General features: G+C 35.4%; 1 protein-coding gene across 2 annotated transcripts in view; it reads left to right on the top strand.

The window, feature by feature from the left end:
• Positions 1-16,187, top strand: part of STX7 (syntaxin 7) — a 46,673-nt gene extending 30,486 nt beyond the window's left edge. The window contains exons 3-10 of one of the 2 annotated variants that reach the window (XM_045544381.1): positions 900-969; positions 3,314-3,407; positions 4,048-4,185; positions 5,468-5,520; positions 6,048-6,144; positions 7,592-7,664; positions 12,069-12,151; positions 14,832-16,187. In XM_045544381.1, the coding sequence (XP_045400337.1) occupies positions 900-969; positions 3,314-3,407; positions 4,048-4,185; positions 5,468-5,520; positions 6,048-6,144; positions 7,592-7,664; positions 12,069-12,151; positions 14,832-14,924 (701 nt within the window). In that variant the 3' untranslated portion in view covers positions 14,925-16,187. The other variant, XM_045544382.1, reaches the window with a different exon arrangement.
• Positions 16,188-19,005: the final 2,818 nt, after the last annotated feature.

The raw sequence follows: 19,005 nt of genomic DNA, 5'->3' as shown, positions 1-19,005 counted from the left end.
TACAGTGCCTTTTGGATGTATTACTGTTTTGTGTGCTTTAGTTATTTAATTTAGAAAACTCCCATGCCTTTGTTATATTTTTTTTTTCTTTTATGACGTTGACATTTTTACTAGTCTGGCCAATTGTCTTGTAGACTATCCCACAGTCTAGATGGGTCTGATTTCTTCCTCATGGGAAGATTCAGGTTAAATATTTTGGCAAGAAAAGTACATAGGTCACATTGTGACTTTCTCATTGCATCATGTCAAGAGGTTCATAATGTCAGTTTGTTCCATTGTTGGTGCTAAATTTGATCATTTGTTTTTAGACAACAGATTTATCTATTATAAAGTTATCTCCGTTATAATTAATGACATCTCTGTGGTGGTAATTGGAGTTGTGTGAATGTCCTGTGGTTTTAGCATCCTTCAATGATCTTTGCCTGAATCAGTTATTATATAGATAATTGAAAAATGACTCTTTAAATTCTATTATTCCTTTCTCATTTATTAACTATAATCCGTTTGCTTTATATTCTAATGAAATATGTAATTGTTACAGTTATTTTCAACACAATTTTCATTCCTGTAGAGTTAAGTGATAGTCTGTGTGCCACTGTATTTATTTAATGTCCTGATGGAATAGAGAAGAAGATAATAGTTTTGGATCATAAGTACAATTTCACAAGTTAATGTTCCCACACAATTTCTTCTTGAAAATTAATCCATTTTTGTTACCAGTTAGATTTGAATAAACCATTTAGTTATTTTTTTTCCTCAATTAATGTTTGCTACTTTTATCTGTTTATTTTTCCATCCATTTTAACTGCCCAATTGCTTGTAGGTATTAATTTATAACTTATTATTTCTGTTGCCCTAACATTTGTAATAATCAATATGTTAATTTTCTATTATAATAGCTGTGGAAATACAAAGAGCTCTGAATCAGCTTGGAACCCCTCAAGATTCACCCGAATTGAGGCAACAGCTGTAAGTATTTAATTAAACAAGCAAAAGTGAAAAAAAAATGAAACCTCTTGCTATTATTATGTTGTTTTGACAGGGTACTGTATAGTATTTATTTATTCAAGGAAACAATGGAAAATTAATAAAGTTTTTCTTTTACCATATCCATACATTTGCACCAAGCTTTTGTGTAGGTTTTTCCCCGTTCGGAGTAGGCAGGTGTTTTTCTTTGTTTTAAAAATCTTGCTTGTTCTATCAAAGCAGAATTTCTTTAGTTGCCTTTCTTATACCGCTTATACTGATTGTTTCTGACAGCTTTTGAAAAATTATCCTCTAGCATCTGAATGTATGTGATTTACTTTTCTAATTAGCAATCCCTGCACTGACCAGATTTTTATTTGGTTTAGCTCCAATACATATCCAGTTATGTGAACTATCTCCCCAAAAGTTTATACCTATTTCCTTGAATTTTAGAAAGCAATAGCTTCTGTTAGGAAAAAAAAAAGTTATAATGAAGTTATATAATACATATTCCAGTAAATCGATATTAGTAGAACAGCCATAATATTTTATTTATGGTATGTTAAAGATTTTACAGAATGTTTTTACATATTTTCTCATGTACTATATGAAATTGGAGTGAGATAGATGATCAAAAGAACTATTTCCATTTTGTTCATAAGGAAAACATGTCTCTTGTAGGTTTGATGATTTGCCTAATATTTAAAACCTGTTAAATCTTATTTATTTTGGTGCTGTTATGACTTTAAATTTGCTGTTATATTACTTTAAATTTAAAGTAATATATATCTAGGAAGTGGTATTTCTGAACAATATTAACTATAAAAGGAAAATTGCAAAGAGGAAGAAATTAGAAGACAAGTAATAAGAACTCATATTTTTATGAAATACAATGTGAAGAATTTATAATCATCTCTAATTTATATTGTATTTTTTTAGGTTGATAGGTGTCAGGGTGGTAAAAATGTTCCAAATCTAAATAATGAACCATCATTTATTAAAATAAAGTAAAATGGAATAGAAATACATGATTCTTAACAGTTATAATATTTTGATAGAGTTAATAGTGAGGATTCTGAATATGTAGACATGATCATTAAAATCTTCTTTTAAAATTTTGACTATATTACTATTTCCAAAGATTTAACAAAAACAGATTAAAGATAAGGTATTTGGTAAATAGAGATATAAATAGATAATTATTTTCCCTTATCAGTCAAATATAGATATCTATACTTAACCATATTCTTATGTAGTATCAATTTTAAAGGATTCTAAGTGTGGCCAATCCATGTTTAAAATGAGAGGTAATATATATGAGAGGTACTGATGTTGTAATTTGTAAAACAGCACATTAACACAGCTTATTTTTTAGTGTAATGTTTTTTAATTAGAAATCTCACTTTTTACTTTATAAGCTCGCTAGATAAAGTATGATATATAGTTGGCCCTCCCTATCCACTCTTTATGCATCCTCAGATTCAATCAACTGTGGATCAAAAATATTCAAGAAAAAAGCCATAAAAAGTAAAAAATAATACAAATTAAGCAATACAGTATAATAACTATTTCCATAGCCTTTACATTGTATTAGGCATTATAAGTAATCTAGAGATAATTTAAAGGATATGGGAAGATGTGTCTAAGTTATCTGAAAATATTATGCCATTTTATGTCAGGGACTTGAGCATCTGTGGATTTTGATATCCACAGGGGTCCTGGAACCAAGCTCCTATGGATACGAAGGGATGACTGTAATTTACTTCTTTTATTGTGTTTTGTTCCCTTTACAAGGAAATGCTATTATTTTTTCCACAGCAAATTCAAATAATAGTAAACTTGTACTATTATTAGCTCTTTCCTTCCCCTTTTAAAAAAAAGTATCTATAGCATATAAATGTCCATTTAGAAAAATAAAGGCCAGGTATACCTAAGGCCTGTGAGCTGAACAGAGTCTAAGGCAACAAATCTTTACTTGCTCAACTGACCTCCCAGGTGTGGAATGCAGATAAAAGGCTCCCATACCCCCAATCTCTCAAACATAAAGGATGAGACATCCACTGATCTCTCAGTTAAGTTTCCTTCTGTCTTATCTGTGTCTCTAAATGGCTGCTGATGTTTATTTCTCTAAACTCAGTTACCCTGTGTGAATGAACAACCTGCCATGTAATATTTGCTCAATATTTATCAAAGAATAGGATCTGAAAATTTTGTTTTGATAGAGAAAGTTTAGCTCTAGTCTATGAAAAAGCAATTTTTCTAACATCAGGGTTGATTCAAGTGGCAGAGTTGTAGCTTAAAGAAGTATGTTAGTTCTTTGGCTGTAATGTGTGTTTTCTCACTTTAGGCAACAGAAGCAGCAGTATACTAACCAACTTGCCAAAGAAACAGATAAGTACATTAAAGAGTTTGGATCTCTGCCCACCACCCCCAGTGAACAGGTATCAAGCTTTAAGACACATTTTTGATGTATTGACTGTGAAAGAAATCAAATGCATTGTAAGATCTTTGAGCTATTATGCTAGAAAGGAAATTAGGGTACTAAAAAATTCTATTTGAGATTAGTTCACAAAACACAAAACTATATTTAATTGCTCAGGTAGTATCCTGTGGTTCAATAAAGCAAAAATTATTTCCATGCAGTTGCCCTGACCCATAATTAAGTAAGCTCTCAGCAAATGCTTCCTGAGTAATTGTTTCCTGGCCTTCCGGGACTGACTCCATGCAACATGCACACTCATTCGAGATGTAAGGTGTCCTAGGGGCACATACTTATTTCCTTGGTTACTTAATGGAAGTTATTACTTAGGTAAAAGTATAAGGCTTTATTTGCCTAAAAAATAACTACTTTAAAGTAACCTCAAAATCATCACCCAGTTTTTAGCAACATGAAAATTTGAGGTGAGAAATCCAGGATTATGGGCCTTTTGCCTCAAGGTAAATATATACAGTGTTTGAACATATTGTCAAAATGTTATTGAGAGTTAATTGGTAAGGCCTTGTAATTGAGGAGTGAGTGAAAATTTTAGGATTTGAACTTCACAGCTTGATTCTAGTAGGCTTTTTCTCTCTTTCCTCTAGCGTCAAAGGAAAATACAGAAAGATCGCTTAGTGGCCGAATTCACAACATCACTGACAAATTTCCAAAAGGTCCAGAGGCAAGCTGCTGAGAGAGAGAAAGAGTTTGTTGCTCGAGTAAGAGCCAGTTCCAGAGTATCTGTAAGTATTTTAAAAGGCATTCTAAAAAGGAACACGCTGTTTCTAACGGTCCCATGAAAGTCTACATTAGCATGATGTTTTTAAGTCATAAAGATCTGTCACTATCTTAGAAATCAACATTTGAATATTAATTTTTATTATTTGTATTTATTATTTTTAAGAAGGATGATGGTTATGTATTACCGTGGTTATTTTGTCCATGTTCTAGAACAAAAGATCATATAAAAGTATAGAGACATATTTTGTCAAGAAAGGTTAGAGATCAAATCCTGAATAGTATCCTCACGTTGCCTTGGCACTGAGGCTTCCCCTTTGTGTACCTGCTAGTCTAGACCGCACTTTACTCCTGGATTACATGATGCTGATGGAGATGAACAGAGCAAATATATTGTATGAATGTGAAATATAAGCCTGGAGAAAATAAATGAAAGGAAGATTTACAGTAGAATTTTGAATTAATCTAATTTTAAATATCCTTAGAAACTATTACAAGTTGTATCCTCATTCCTTAACATATGGATTCCAAGCCTAGCCAGGCATGGTGGCACATGCCTGTCATCACAGCTACTCAGGAGGCTAAGGTGGGAGGATCGCTTGAGCCTACGAGTTCTTTGGGGAACATAATGAGATCCTATGTCAAAAAAATAAAATGGATTGGTCTGCCAAGACTACATTAAATTGTAACAGGATGAGGCTGGGCGCGGTGGCTCATGCCTGTAATCTTAGCCCTCTGGGAGGCCGAGGCGGGTGGATCGCTCAAGGTCAGGAGTTCAAGACCAGCCTGAGCGAGACCCCGTCTCTACTAAAAATAGAAAGAAATTATCTGGACAACCAAAAATATACATAGAAAAAATTAGCCTGGCCTGGTGGCGCATGCCTGTAGTCCCAGTTACTCGGGAGGCTGAGGCAGTAGGATCGCTTAAGCCCAGGAGTTTGAGGTTGCTGTGAGCTAGGCTGACACCACGGCACTCACTGTAGCCAGGGCAACAAAGTGAGACTCTGTCTCAATAAAATAAAAAAATAAAAAATTTTAACAGGATAATATTCATTATTTGGCCCTTGAGAATATTTAATGCATTCCTTCCATGTTATATGACTATATTATTACTTGAAGCAGTTGACTTAAAAAATTAGAACAAGAACTTCCCTCTCTTTCTGTACACACACATGCACACATATGTACACAAATCAGTTTAAATTATTATAGGGGAAAATGTGAGTGTTATTCATTTTTCTTATGTTTGCTTTCTTTGTCCTTGTCAATCCATTCTATATTATTCAGGGTGGTTTTCCTGAGGAAAGCTCAAAAGAAAGGAATCTTGTATCCTGGGAAAGGTAAGAAATATAGAGCATTTTATAGATCAAAAGATAATTTTTCAAATCTTATACATTATAGTCCCTGCAACAGAATTAAAGCTGTCAGTATATTATATCATAAATATCCTAAGTTATTTACAAATTGAAAACAGTAAGTTGAAAATTTTTCAAAATAATCACAAAGTATTTGTTATAAAACATATGAAGTATCCAAATAAATATTTATTGACTTGATTTTTAATATAGATTATTCCCTTATGTGAGGTTTACATCAGCCAAGAAGAAATATTCAGTTGCCAAGTATAGTTTCCAAAAATTAAATATAAACTCTAAATTCATATTAGGTAAAATAATATAAATGGAATGAAAAATGAATAAAATTTGATTAACATATCTGTTATATTCTTAGAATTTTTTTAAGTCAGCAGTTCTGTGACTTTGAAGAATAAAATATCCTATTTAGTGAGTGTATCTCAAATAGGAAATGAGTCCCATTGTTTTAAATCCCAGTCTTTGTTTTTCCTGTATTCTTTTCTTTCTATTAGTCAAACTCAACCTCAAGTGCAGGTGCAGGATGAAGAAATTACAGAGGATGACCTCCGCCTTATTCATGAGAGAGAGTCTTCCATCAGGCAACTTGAAGTAAGCCTTACATTATAGAGCTGGGCTGCTGCTCTGTTCCTAAGATGCTTAGATAACGCTGGTAGAGGGGTCAAGAAAGAAAGTTCAATAAATATGTCAATTTGGTGACATTTCTGATATATAAGTTAGAATAATTCCTTTTTTTAAAAAATAATCTCTTTAGTGTTTGTGCTAGGATGAAAGAGCATACCTTCCCCCACTCCAACTTTTTAAAATTCTATTAAGTCATCTACAGGTCACCTTTGTATTGAGAAAAGTCTGGAGTCTTCCCTTGGCAAGTGATACACATCATACCTGCATGAATAAGGATTTTTACAAGGCTTTAAAAGTATTTTATTTCTCTTTGCTGTATTTATGACATCAAAGAGATTTAGTTAAGTCATAGTTCTTATGGAACCTACCTAGTTCCTAGAAGGTGGCCTAATAGTAGTTAACAATGACTGCAATTTATTGAAGACCTTCCATGTACTAGGCACTATGTGATAAATTTTTTATGTTAATGATCTCATTTAGTCCTCATAGAAACTCTGAAGCAGTTAACTGTGTGATGCTCATTGCCATTTTACAGATGAGGAAACAGTCTGGATTCTAAGACTATATTAATTTTTAACCGAATACTATTTGTTTTTTATTATTTGGCCTTTGAGAATATTTAATGAATTCCTTTCTTGTCAACTTAGGATCCTAAATATTGTATATTATGTTATTACTTGAAGCAATTGACCTAAAAAATTAGAACAAGAACTTGGTGCTTGTTGATGAGTATATAAATTGCTCTATCCACCTGAACAAAATATTTAGGCTTTTCTCTTTAATTGGACAAAATATTAAATAATAGTTATATATTGAAGAAATAAGTAAATTTATAACTTCTTTATCTAATAAATTTATAATTTCATTATCCAGTAATGACATTTATAACTTCACTAATCCATTGCATGTTCAAATTTGTTAATGTGAGACTTTAAATTTACACCTACTAGTTTTATTATTATGTATTTATTTTTTAACCATCTTGAGAGCATTAGACATTTTATTCTTTTAAATTGTCAAATTATGTGTAAATTTTTACTAGAAACATGTCATAGAATATTTTATGGTCTTGTAAGCAGTTATTGCTTGTGACAACAAAACTATTAGTGAATTGCATAAAATAAACTCAGTCTCCCATGGCCCCTCTCTGTTATAGATCCTTCATTTCCATCCTACCTCACTTGATATGTTTCATGTCACAAACATTTTAGAGAACTGGTAGTGGTTGTTCAAAGTGTTTTTAATTACGATTGCTCATTGTACAATATTTTCCTGATATTTCCAGAACTTACGTGTTAAATCTAGATGCATGCTCACCTATATGTGGGTAGTGGTTTGGGGTTTTTTAATATCCTCCTTTTGTGGAGTGGGGACTGACTTTCCGATTATAATAATATATGCCTTTTTCTCTTAGGCTGATATTATGGATATTAATGAAATATTTAAAGATTTGGGAATGATGATACATGAACAAGGAGATGTGATAGGTAAGACCTACTGATTCAGATTTTGTGAGGTGGGAGCAAGCTACATGCAGTTTACCTGTGATCGCTTTCTCACACAAGGGCAACTACTTCCTCTCTCTCTTGGTTTCCCTGATATCAAAACATAGTCTCTGCAGCAGACAAAATGTCACCCTTGGCATTATCTAAAATGGAACTTGTTTTTAGCTTTTACTGGCTGAAATGACCAGCCTCATTTACTTCAGAAGCCCAAAATTAATCAAGGCCTGCTGCTGCCAAGACCATGGAAGGCACCATGCAGCATCATTCCAGCTTATTTCCAGGGCCTCTGCTTTCAGTCCTCTTCCAATTTAATTCTCATCACGCCAAGGACTTTTGGGGGAAACTTGTGGTATTTATAATTGTGTATGTTGTCTTGTCTTTTAGCTCATAGCCTATGGAATAGGTAGCCATTTGCCTGATCATTCATTCTGATAGCTTTTTGGTAGAATAATTTAGTAGCGTAGATGCCAGGAATTCTTTTTAAAAATTCTTTAAAAAAAATTTACAAAGAATCCCTTTCAGTTTTGAATGTAATAATTCTTCAGTTAAGATCCTGATCAGCATTGATCAGAACCCTGATCATTTTTATCATTTTGAAATCGGGAGCCATCTGTGGATATGTCTAGAGATGCATTTTATGTATTTTCTGCATTTGGTTCAATTGAAGTATTTGCACCTTTAGTTTAATATAACAATTCTTTGTTCGTTCTTACCCTCCTCTGTATCCTGAATAGATAACAGTAAAATTTCAAACACCAATTTCTTTATTCATCCAATAAATGTTTATTGAATGCCTACTATAGTATATGCAGGTGCAAATCTGGGCATTGGGGATCCGGCTGAAATTAAAGAACAGATAAAAGACCCTGCTTTCATAGATCTTATAATTGGGGAAAAGAGACAATTTTTTCAAAAAGGAAAGAAAAGCAAATAAATGGTGATAAGTCCTATGGGGAAAATAAGGCCAGGGTAGGGGGATGGGACTGCTTGGGGTAGAGGATGTTTCTGCTTTACACAGGGAAGTCAGGTAAGGCCTTACCGATAGGTGACATTTTCATGAAGCCTTCTTAGAAGTAAGGGAGCAAGTAAGAAAACGTGCTGTAGGCAAAGTGAACAGCAGGTGCAAAGGCCTTGAGGCAGAAGCACACTTGACATTTTTGATGAGCGACAAGAGCAGGAGAGAGGTGGAAAATCATGTCCAAGGTCACAGTGGATAGCATTTATGTAGGAGCCTGAACCACTGTAAGGAGTTTTATTTTTAATAATGAACAAGAAACCACAGGAGGATTTGCACAGAGGAATGTTGTGACCTGGCTTAGGTTTCAAAGGACTCGCTTGGCTGCTAGAATAAGACCAAAAGCAAAGAGACCACTTAAAAGGCTATTGCAGTAATCCAGGTGAGCAATCAAGTTGGCTTGGATCAGGAGAGAAGCAGAGAGGTGAGAAGTGCTGGAATTCTGGGTATTTTTAAAATACAGAGCCAAAAAGATTTGCTGACTGGCTGGGTAGGGTGGTATAGTATTAATTCAAGGGTGACTGTAGGTTTTGCCTTCGCCCACTAAAATGGTTGGAGTTAACTGTTTCTGAGATGGAGAAATCTGTAAGTGGAGCAGGTTTGGATAGGCATAAATCAATAATTTTTGAATATGTTGAGTTCAGGGTGTCTGTTGACACCACGTAAAGGTTTGCCAGGCACTGGTAAAGTGAACACGGAATCTGGGCTGGGGATATAAATTTAGGAGTCATCTGCACATAGATAGCATTTAAAGCCATGAGATTAGTGGGATCACACAGGAAATAAGTCTACATAGAAAAGAGAAGGGTCTGAGGACTTAGCCCTAGATCCTATGAATATTTAGAGCAGGGTTGGCAAACAGCATCCATTCATTTATGGATTGTCTATGGCATAGTTGAGTACTTGTGACAGAGATCATATGACCTGTAAAACTTAAACTGTTTATTATCTGGTCCTTTGTAGAAAAAGTTTGTTGATCCCTGAGTTAGAGCCCAGAGAACTGAGGAAGAACCAATAAAAAAGACTAAAAAATAATAGCAAGTGAATGTATTGTCCTGGAAAAGAAATGAAAGTGCTTCAAGAATGATGGCTGGTCAGCTGTTTCAAGTGCTGCTGTCAGGTCAAAGAAAATGAGGATTAAGAATTGACTGCTGGATTTAATGATGTGTGGGGCATAGGTGACCTCAGGAAGAGCTGTGCTGGTGAAAGAGTGTAGGCAAAAGCATGATAAAAGTAGGTTCATGAGAGACAGAGGAGAACAATGGAAGATACCAAGTACAGAAAACTGTTTGAAAGAGTCAAGAGGGGAAGTGGAACAGAGAGTAAGGTCATAGCTGTAAAAATGGATATGGAATAAATGAGAGATTTTTTGGGTTGTTTTTAAGATGGCAGCTATGGGATTAATGAGAATGATTTACTAGGAAAAGAAATATTGATGGTAAGTGAGGGATGGAGGGAGTTCCTTGGACTGAGGTCCTTGAGTTATGTGATAGGGAATGGGATGACATGCACAATGCACAGTGGAGAGGTCGGCTCTTGCTCAGGGCATGACAGTTCCTCCCGACAGCCAGAGAGATGTCAGAGCACACAGGTAGTGCGTACAGTTGGTAGATAGGATCATGAAAAATGTAGAAATGTCTTCTGATTGTTCCTGGTGTCTCAATGAGCTGGAAATCAGGCTTACTGTCTGAGAATGATAATGCCTGAGGAGGCATGAGAAGTTTGAGGGGAGAGGAGAAAGTGTGACACAGTTTTCCAGGGGGGAGAGAAATGAGGTTGGTAGTCGTGACAACGGCCAATGGCAGTTGACTGCCATTGCTTGGCAGTCATGACTTTAAAGTGAAATAAGTTAGCATCAAGTTAGTCTTTTTTACATCTGTGATCATCTGCATGGGTACTGGTTGGGGTTTTGTCATGTAAGTGTGACTGAAGTAGAGGGGAAGGGAGCTGAGGATGAATGTGATGCTAAATGATTGTCCATGGACTCTAAGCTAGGTGAGGAGGTAAATGAGGACACGAATTATGTGAGGGACAAGTGAAAAAGTGATAGGATCAATGAAGGTCCAAAATTGTTGGAGTCAGGGTGTTAGAAGGAGCGAGCTGTAAAGATAGCAGGTGGCGATCAGAGAGTGATACTCTTGACATTGAGATTATGGAGCAGCTGTAGTTATTGGTAATGATAGGTTTTGGGGTGTGACCATGGAAGTGGGTGGCTGAGGAAGGGTAACAGACAAAGTGTTTGAAAAAAGTTTGGTCAGTGAATTGAGAGGCCAGAATATTAGAAGGGTCAGCAATTGAATATTGAAGTCTCCCATATGTATATTAAGAGAAGTGTTGAAGAGAGCATCAGTGAGTCAGAGGCTAAAATATTCAAAGAATGAGAAGAAGAGATGATTAGATCTATAGATGTCTGCAACAAGGAGGGGTGGCTGACTTTGCTAGCATGAGCTTTAAAACTGAGAGTTGGTAGCGAAGGGGAAGATACAAGGGTCTCTTATGTTGCAAAGTGACACCTGTTCCACCTCCAAGTCAGAGGAGGACAGGAAGAAAAACTGCCATCACTTGAGAAGGCTGCATGGGCCTTTAGTGAGGGCTGGATTTCAGCACACAAGTAGATTGATGATGGCCACAGAGCAAATGGTTTTCAGTATTCTATATTTACCTTAAGTAAAAGTTATCAGGTGCTTGGTGCTGAGTTGGCCATTATAGAACACAAACTGGGTGGAACAGAGATGTTGGGCTGTGATAATTTAAAGTAGATTGCAATTTCTAAAGACAAAGAGGGCTAAGACACTGGAAAACACTAAGGACTAACAGGACAATTTGATAAATATAGACAGAGATATAGATATATAACGGACAAAATTTTAGCATTTGGACCATTTTTTAGTTTCTCTTTGAGGAGATAGCAGTCTTTGAAAAATCAAGGTACCAAGTTTTTCCTTTGTGGTGAAGAAAATCCTCAGTAGTGGGAAGAAGAGGGTTGATCTCCTATTTTGCACACTGGTCTTAACATAGAAGAAGCTGAGGAGTTTGAGACTGAGAGACAAGCCCTTTTCCTGACACTGATGTGGTAACTGCAGGGTGACAGTACTTTTCTGGGGTTGCCGGATAGAACTGGGGTTGCGCCGTAATGAAGATGATCAAGGTTCTTTTCTTCAAATGTCTGTGTGCTGCTTGGGACACCTGAGAAATAGTATAAGGAGGAATTGTAGGCACCTAAACTACATTCGCCTTTGGTGTACTACTAATACTAACCTTTGAATAATAAGCATACTTAATCTTATCTTGAATGAAATGTAGTAATTTGTTACTGGAACATCAATGCATGTTTAACAGTTTTGTGTGTGTATGTGTGTTTTATCTTAAAGATAGCATAGAAGCCAACGTAGAAAATGCAGAGGTACACGTTCAACAGGCAAACCAGCAGCTGTCAAGGGCAGCAGATTATCAGGTAATGTTAACTATAATGAATTTTCTTATAACTTAGTCTGAGGAGGGAGGGAAGTGGGGGAAAGAGAGAGAGAGAATGAATGAGAATGAGAATGAATGAGAATGATCAAGTTTAAAGTGGCTGGAGATGTTAAATTTTAACATTTTAAACTCAGACCTCTACGAGGAGTCAGAAGTAATGTCAGTCAGCTTAAAACCAGTTTCAGCCTGTATATATGTTCTCGTGATTGAACTAGACTTGTTGTGGCCCACAGGGAGAGAAAGTTTATGTTTGAGTTGCAGTAGACAACTGCAGGTTTTTCTGATGCTGGTGGTTTCTGATGTCCTTGTGACATTTCTACTCAGAAACCTCTTTGATAGACTTCTCCCTCCATTTCTCTTTGTTCTCTTTTACCTTTCTTTTTGTCAGTGCCACTCTGCACTACAGAGGCAAAAATTCTTGTCTTAGATATCTTCAGGTCTTATGTAAATCATATCAGCTTGGAGCGTCATATTCATTATATATTCTGTCAACATTCAGCAGACCCTTCGCCAGGAATACATTTCTTTCTTAAGTGAAGCAAGTTAATATGTGGAGTCCATATGTATGTGTCAAATATAAATTGCGTCAAATACTACACAAATATTAGAACCATGAACTATTAATATATCATACAATATGTAGACCTTTAAGGTTCAGCAAGGATAAAGCCAGGTTCTTTGGGAACCCCTAAATACCATGTAGCATTTGATTTCCCTTTTAGAGCTCCCTTTTTTGTTGTTGTTCATAATTATTATTTTCTTAGACCTTGTTAACTTCTTATAAAATATCTAAGATATTGTCACCTTCTTAGATATTTTGAATTGTTTTTCACTTTTCTCACTGACCTTGGAAGTTGCCTGTTATTTCACTGCCATTTTTTCTCTGAACAAATTACTGTATATTCAGTGACATGTAAATAACAATGAAGCTGTATGGAGATTCCTGAGTTATAAACAGTTGTATTCACTGACAGGACAGAGTGACTCTGTATAAATTACTGTACAAATTACTGTATATTCAGTGACATGTAAATAACAATGAAGCTGTATGGAGATTCCTGAGTTATAAACAGTTGTATTCACTGACAGGACAGAGTGACTCTTGTTTGTCATCCTTGTGCAGGTAAATCAGATATGCAGCTCAGCAGAGTTGACATCACTGTGTCATGGACTTTAGGTGTCCCTCATGAATAGTTGAAAACACACGCGTGTGCACACACACAACTGTGCACACACACGGTAATCTGTAAATGCCAGAAGTCTTGTGGAGCTGTTAGCATATTAACTGCTGAAATTTAGTGTTTAACAGGATTCATCACTGACTAGGTTCAAATGTTCTTTTGTTTTACGTTTGGATTTTGGGGGGATGTAGATGTATCACCAAGTTTTACTTTTCCTCTTCCTTGTGGAAGGACATGCCTACAGCCACCGTGAGAAAGAGGCACATGTCTTCCCAAGCTGCACCCCAGATCTGGGAGCTACCCCCAAACTTAATTCCTGCAGTCCCTAAAGGGCCGGAAGAGGGCCAAGCTACACAAATGCTGAGAAAAGTGGCGGCTTTCCAATAGTTCTACTTGGAAGCCTTGATATGTTTGGGTGAACCATGAGCATAATGGAAGGTAATAAATGCTCTTATCACTGCAGCACCCAAGAACCTCATTACCCCACACTAGGGGGCATACCCCTGGGCAATATATACCACAGTGGAATACCCACGATGATTCACAAAGGTACATTACACATTTGTCTGTAGTAACCAAGTGGAGTCTGAGGAAAATATTTATGCATGATATTGAAATGTTAAAGAAATTGTGTTTAATACTTAAGGAGTCTTCAGTTGAAAAATTAGATGAGTATGTGGAATACTGAAAGTATTCGTGGTTTTCAGGGTAATTTCAGACTCAGAAATGTATCTTTTTAAAAATTTTATGGTGCTTCTAATTGACACAAAGTAAATTTACAAATTTTTCTACTTTCTAAGAAAAAGGATTCCTGCTTGTTGGTGTGAAATACACAAGCCATTAAAGAAATACAGAAATCTACTACTGGGCCAGAAATGAAGAGTGGAACAAGATTCTTAACCTTTATATTTTAAATGACAGCATTATAATTTTGTTTGTTCTTTGGTTTTTATTTGTATTTGAGATTTTGAATGCAGTTTCCATTAATTTTAAAGAATGGAAATAATTTTGGAAACTAACAGATAATTACTTTAGGAAAAGTTGCCAAACATTTATACTTGTGGATATTTTCAGAGAACTCATTTTTAAGAGAAATTTTAAAATAAAAGTTAAAGAACTGATAAGCTTTGAAGCTGTTCTTTGTTTTTATACATAGGTATACCTCAGTCTGTTGTTAAGTCAGTAACTTTTATTTCTCAGTGTCTTCTGTTTTAAGCCCAGGCATACCTCCAAAAATATTACCAACAAAAGTTGAAAAATTGCTTCCTGAATTATAGCATTAATTCAAGAAGAAGAACATTTTTTGAAAGAATAGTGCCCTATATATTGAAGAGAGTTTTGAGAAGCAGCAAACACAGCCAAAAATTTGAGGGCAAAAAAGTACTATTGATTTCACTCTAGAAATGAACCAGATTATTTTTGGTTGCTACAGAGATACTGTACTAAATTTGTAAATGTTTTTTGTTTTTGCTTCTGCAGCGCAAATCCAGAAAAACCCTGTGCATCATCATTTTTGTCCTTGTCATTGGAGTTGTGGTTATTGGTCTCATCATATGGGGAGTGCATGGCTAAGATTATAAAGGAGCACACTATTGCACTACATTATCTAAATTATGTAGGAAGATTCCTGTAATTATGGGGGGTTTTTAATTATTATTTTAAAGCTATTGTGAAAAGGATGGTTCCCATACTTTGTTATTTTTATTGAGGGGGGTTCCTTTGGATTAAATCTGATATTTTCTAATAATGAAAGTTTTTCTAAATGTTGCTGATACAACTTTCATGCTTTTCAATTTAGTAACTTTTAAGTTTTTGCCCAAATTGTATATTCCTTTCATTTATAATTTATTTACCTTGTTTGATGTAGTTTCTGGAATTAGTAAATTTAAAGATGTGTGTGTTCTGTGTGCATCTCTCTGTCACTATGTAACATGCACCCAGAAATGTCTTACTTTGATTAAAAAAATCTCGCATTTAATTTTGATTTGGTTCAGCAGAGAAAATATTCTCAATAACTTAAAAAAATTAACATGCCCTTTTGTGTTTTGTTTTTTTCCTGGTTCACAACAGCACAAATTTTCTATTTCAATTTTACTGTTTTCTTTTAAAACCCTTGTTTACTCTGAATGAAATGAATGAATAACTTCTTAGTATACTTCATACTCATGATGTGTATATATTAAGCATTGCTGTAGATTGCTTAGTAGAATTACTAAGGATAGATTGTTTTTACATATGGTCTATTTAAGTCTGATGTTTACTAGGGACAGTGTAGTTACTACAAATGTTTAATGTAATTTGGAGGAAGAGTATGAAAAATCAACACCAATACCTATTGTGTTTGGATTATAAAGATCCCAACTTGTTATTCCACTAAACTATCTTAACAATACCATTTGGTTTTGTGAGCCATTATTTACCTTCCCTATGTCCTATAGAACAATGGTTACATAAGTATCTTTGGGTCAAAATTACTATTGGGAAGTAACTTCCTCACAATTACTGTTTTTGAGCACCTGACACTTAAAATTTAGTGTTTACCTTGTGTGCCCTTTTGTATTATACCATCCTTCATTAGAAAAGCAATTGGATGTTTGCCAGTTGACTCACCTGCCTTTTTAAATCAATGTTGTTTTAATGCACTAATCTAAATACTATAAAGAGCATTATCTTAGTTTATAGTTTGTATTTTATAATGTTCTTACATAGCAGTTTGGTAGTGGAGGCAATGTTTAACATGGGCAAGCTCTGAGACTTCAAATGGGAACAAATAGAACATTAAGAAACTAAGTAAACTGTATCTTTGCAACCAAAATAAAGGTGATTTAAAAGGTCTCTGGATAGGCCTGTTTCATGAGGACTCTTCCTTCCAGGAGACCAGTGCTTACCTCCCACTGTGGTGCTGTGCTACCCGAGGTCTCCGCACTGGAGATGTAACCACATGCACTGTAGCCATTTTACATCTTTCCGGAGCATTGGTTTACTCAAAGTTTTTATTTGGGGGAATCAATAATTTTACCTATTTTGACTCTAATAGGTAGAAGCTGCCTTTTGCATGTCAGCAAAACTCAATTTTTTCCACAAAAGAGACTATAGGAGACTTTTTTGTGAGTGAGTGATTGGAACTTAGAGCCTTCACGTTGCCAGAGAATTCACACAAATATCCCTCGTTCTGAGGTCAGTGCCAGCCCACCAGGCCTGCTCGAATGTGGTCTTTCTTTGCAATTGCTTGGAGGTGCATGCTGTTTCCTGTGCTAAACTACCATCTTATGTCTTTATAGAAGTCCTGATGGCTTCTACAAATCAGTTCAATTTTCCTTTTTGCCACAGTTGTACTTGATAAAATGTTTATTCTTATACTGGCCAAGTACATTTACTTCTCTTCATTTCACAATGAGTTCCCAATAACAACAAAGGCACTTAAAACTTGGCATAATTTTAGTACCTTTTTTTAAAGTAATAATTTTAAATTATTGCTTTAACTGGGACACTGATCATTGATTTAAAACAGGAAGTTCAGTGGCTTGCATTCTCTTAAAACTTTGGGGGAGAAATTTACACAAAATATTTGGAACACAAAAAGAGCAGTCTTGATTAGAAAATATTAAATGAAAAAAATAGTATAGTAGCCAAATAAAAAAAAATTCTTGAAGTTTTCCCTTAGATCAGTTTTAGAATTGCTGTGAATGGTGAAGATTACACTATGGAAAATAAAATTGGAGTTTTCATGATGGACAGCATGTCTGAATCTGTTTGAGTCAAACTGAAGAAGTTTCCTTGTCAAGTGACACATGTTCATTTTAGTGTGCTCAAAAGAAATACTTGGACACAAATTGAGATTATTCAGTCTCATAAGTTGAATGACAGTGTGGCATTAAGTATTTGGCTGTTTTGGTCATTAAATATTATGAAAATGTTTTGGTTTTGTAAAATGATGGATGGCAAAAGAGTAACTGGTGTCATTTCAATATAGTGTGACTTGTTTCAGTAGGCATGGGATCATCTGTTAAAAACAGTGTAGATGTGGGCACAGATGGAGCTGAGTCTAGGATAGGTGCCATGGACGTGGTGTCTGGAGTCACGCTCGCTGGCTGCCCCAGCAGCATCTACGTGGATGACTGAGAACACTGCACCTTGAAGAGGTTGCCACTGGGTTGTAAAGTGTCTTCACTGCTTTTGTTAAAAATGGTGAAATTTTGTACACAAAAAAAGTTGTGTTTTGAATATCCATTTTTTTAGACAAACCTATAATGAAGAAAAATGACTTTCAAGGCTTCTTGCTCCACAAAATAGGTCTGTGGTTTATCAAGTACAGAATCGTTTTTGTAGTTGGTGTAATTTTTATTTGTATCTTCATGTGGAAAAAGGAATGTCATAATAAAAGATAAAACATGTATAAAGAAAATAAAGTCATTGTCCACCTTTATAGCTAAGATTCAAAAGGATAACTTAATTCAGCATTTTTTGAAAGTCAGAATTGAATGTATTTCTTACACGTAGCCAGTTTGCTGCAATATAAATAAAGTTTCAGAATGAGCTAAAGCAAGTTGAGTGGGGAATTTATGAGTTGAATGACATTTTCAGCTTATTGGTATGAATAGTAAATAAAGAACATCAGTTATTTTTCTTTCCTCAAAAAAAAAAGTTGTGTATTTTCATGATTCTTTAAAAAAAAAAAAAAAAAACGAGCCTGTGATTCTCATACCTATTAGGTAGGTCTCCCATAAGATTTTAGCAGTTTGACCTGCCAGCAAGGAAACACACTTACTTAATTTTACACCAGCAGGAGCCTGAAAGTGTTGCAGTGTACCACTTCTCTGACAAAATTGATGACATCTCTACTTAACAACTACCCTAACATAGCTTATAAATCAATGAAGGTAAAACCATTTTTCCCAAGTATTTAGGAATTTGTATCCTCAAAATACTGTGACAGAAATTACCTGGAGATAGGAAAAGAAATTAACCTGATTGCCAAACATGTAGGGTTATCTTTCTTCATTTCAGCTGGATTTTCCGATGTCAGGAGACTCCATGAAGCAGCATCTCTCACTAAGTTAACAAGACAGGTAGGAAACTTTTTTCTTTAATGCTGATGTTAAATATTTCAACATTTCTGTTAGGAAAACTAACCACTCGATGCATTGTAAGTGTAAAATGTTTTAATATAGGGAATTAGAAGTTTCCAACATCAGAAGGGTGGGTGAGGGAGGTATCTGCAGCACCAAAGTGGGTAGATCTCAGGAGCTGCCCCAGAGACTGATGTGAATCTTGACATCCAGAAGCTTCTGCTGTCTCAGCCTGCAGCACTGACACTGTGAGTCTCAAGGAGCTGTCACCAGCTATCTCAGCTGTTAATAGCACCAAAGCAGCCTCCTTGCAAGAGATCTTGAAGCTGCTGTGAAACCCATGTCCGCTGCCTGCCCACACAGCCTTGGAGGAAGGACAGCCTCTCCTTTTCTCTGCCTTCCACATTTCATGGAAATGTTTCTTACTGGTCAACTCTTAACTTAGAACCAGAGAGCAAAGAAGTTTGTGGGAAGTGTAGTTTCTGGTTTTCCCTGCAATCCGGAGGATATTCTAGAAGGTAGGGAGCAATGATGTTGCGGTGACAGTCCAGCACAATAGTGAAACAAACACTGTGATATACAGA

The sequence above is a fragment of the Lemur catta genome, chromosome 2 (assembly GCF_020740605.2).
Source record: "Lemur catta isolate mLemCat1 chromosome 2, mLemCat1.pri, whole genome shotgun sequence".
NCBI lineage: Eukaryota > Metazoa > Chordata > Mammalia > Primates > Lemuridae > Lemur > Lemur catta.
The sequence above is the reverse complement of the archived record's forward strand: the minus strand, read 5'-3'. Positions and strand labels throughout refer to the sequence as shown.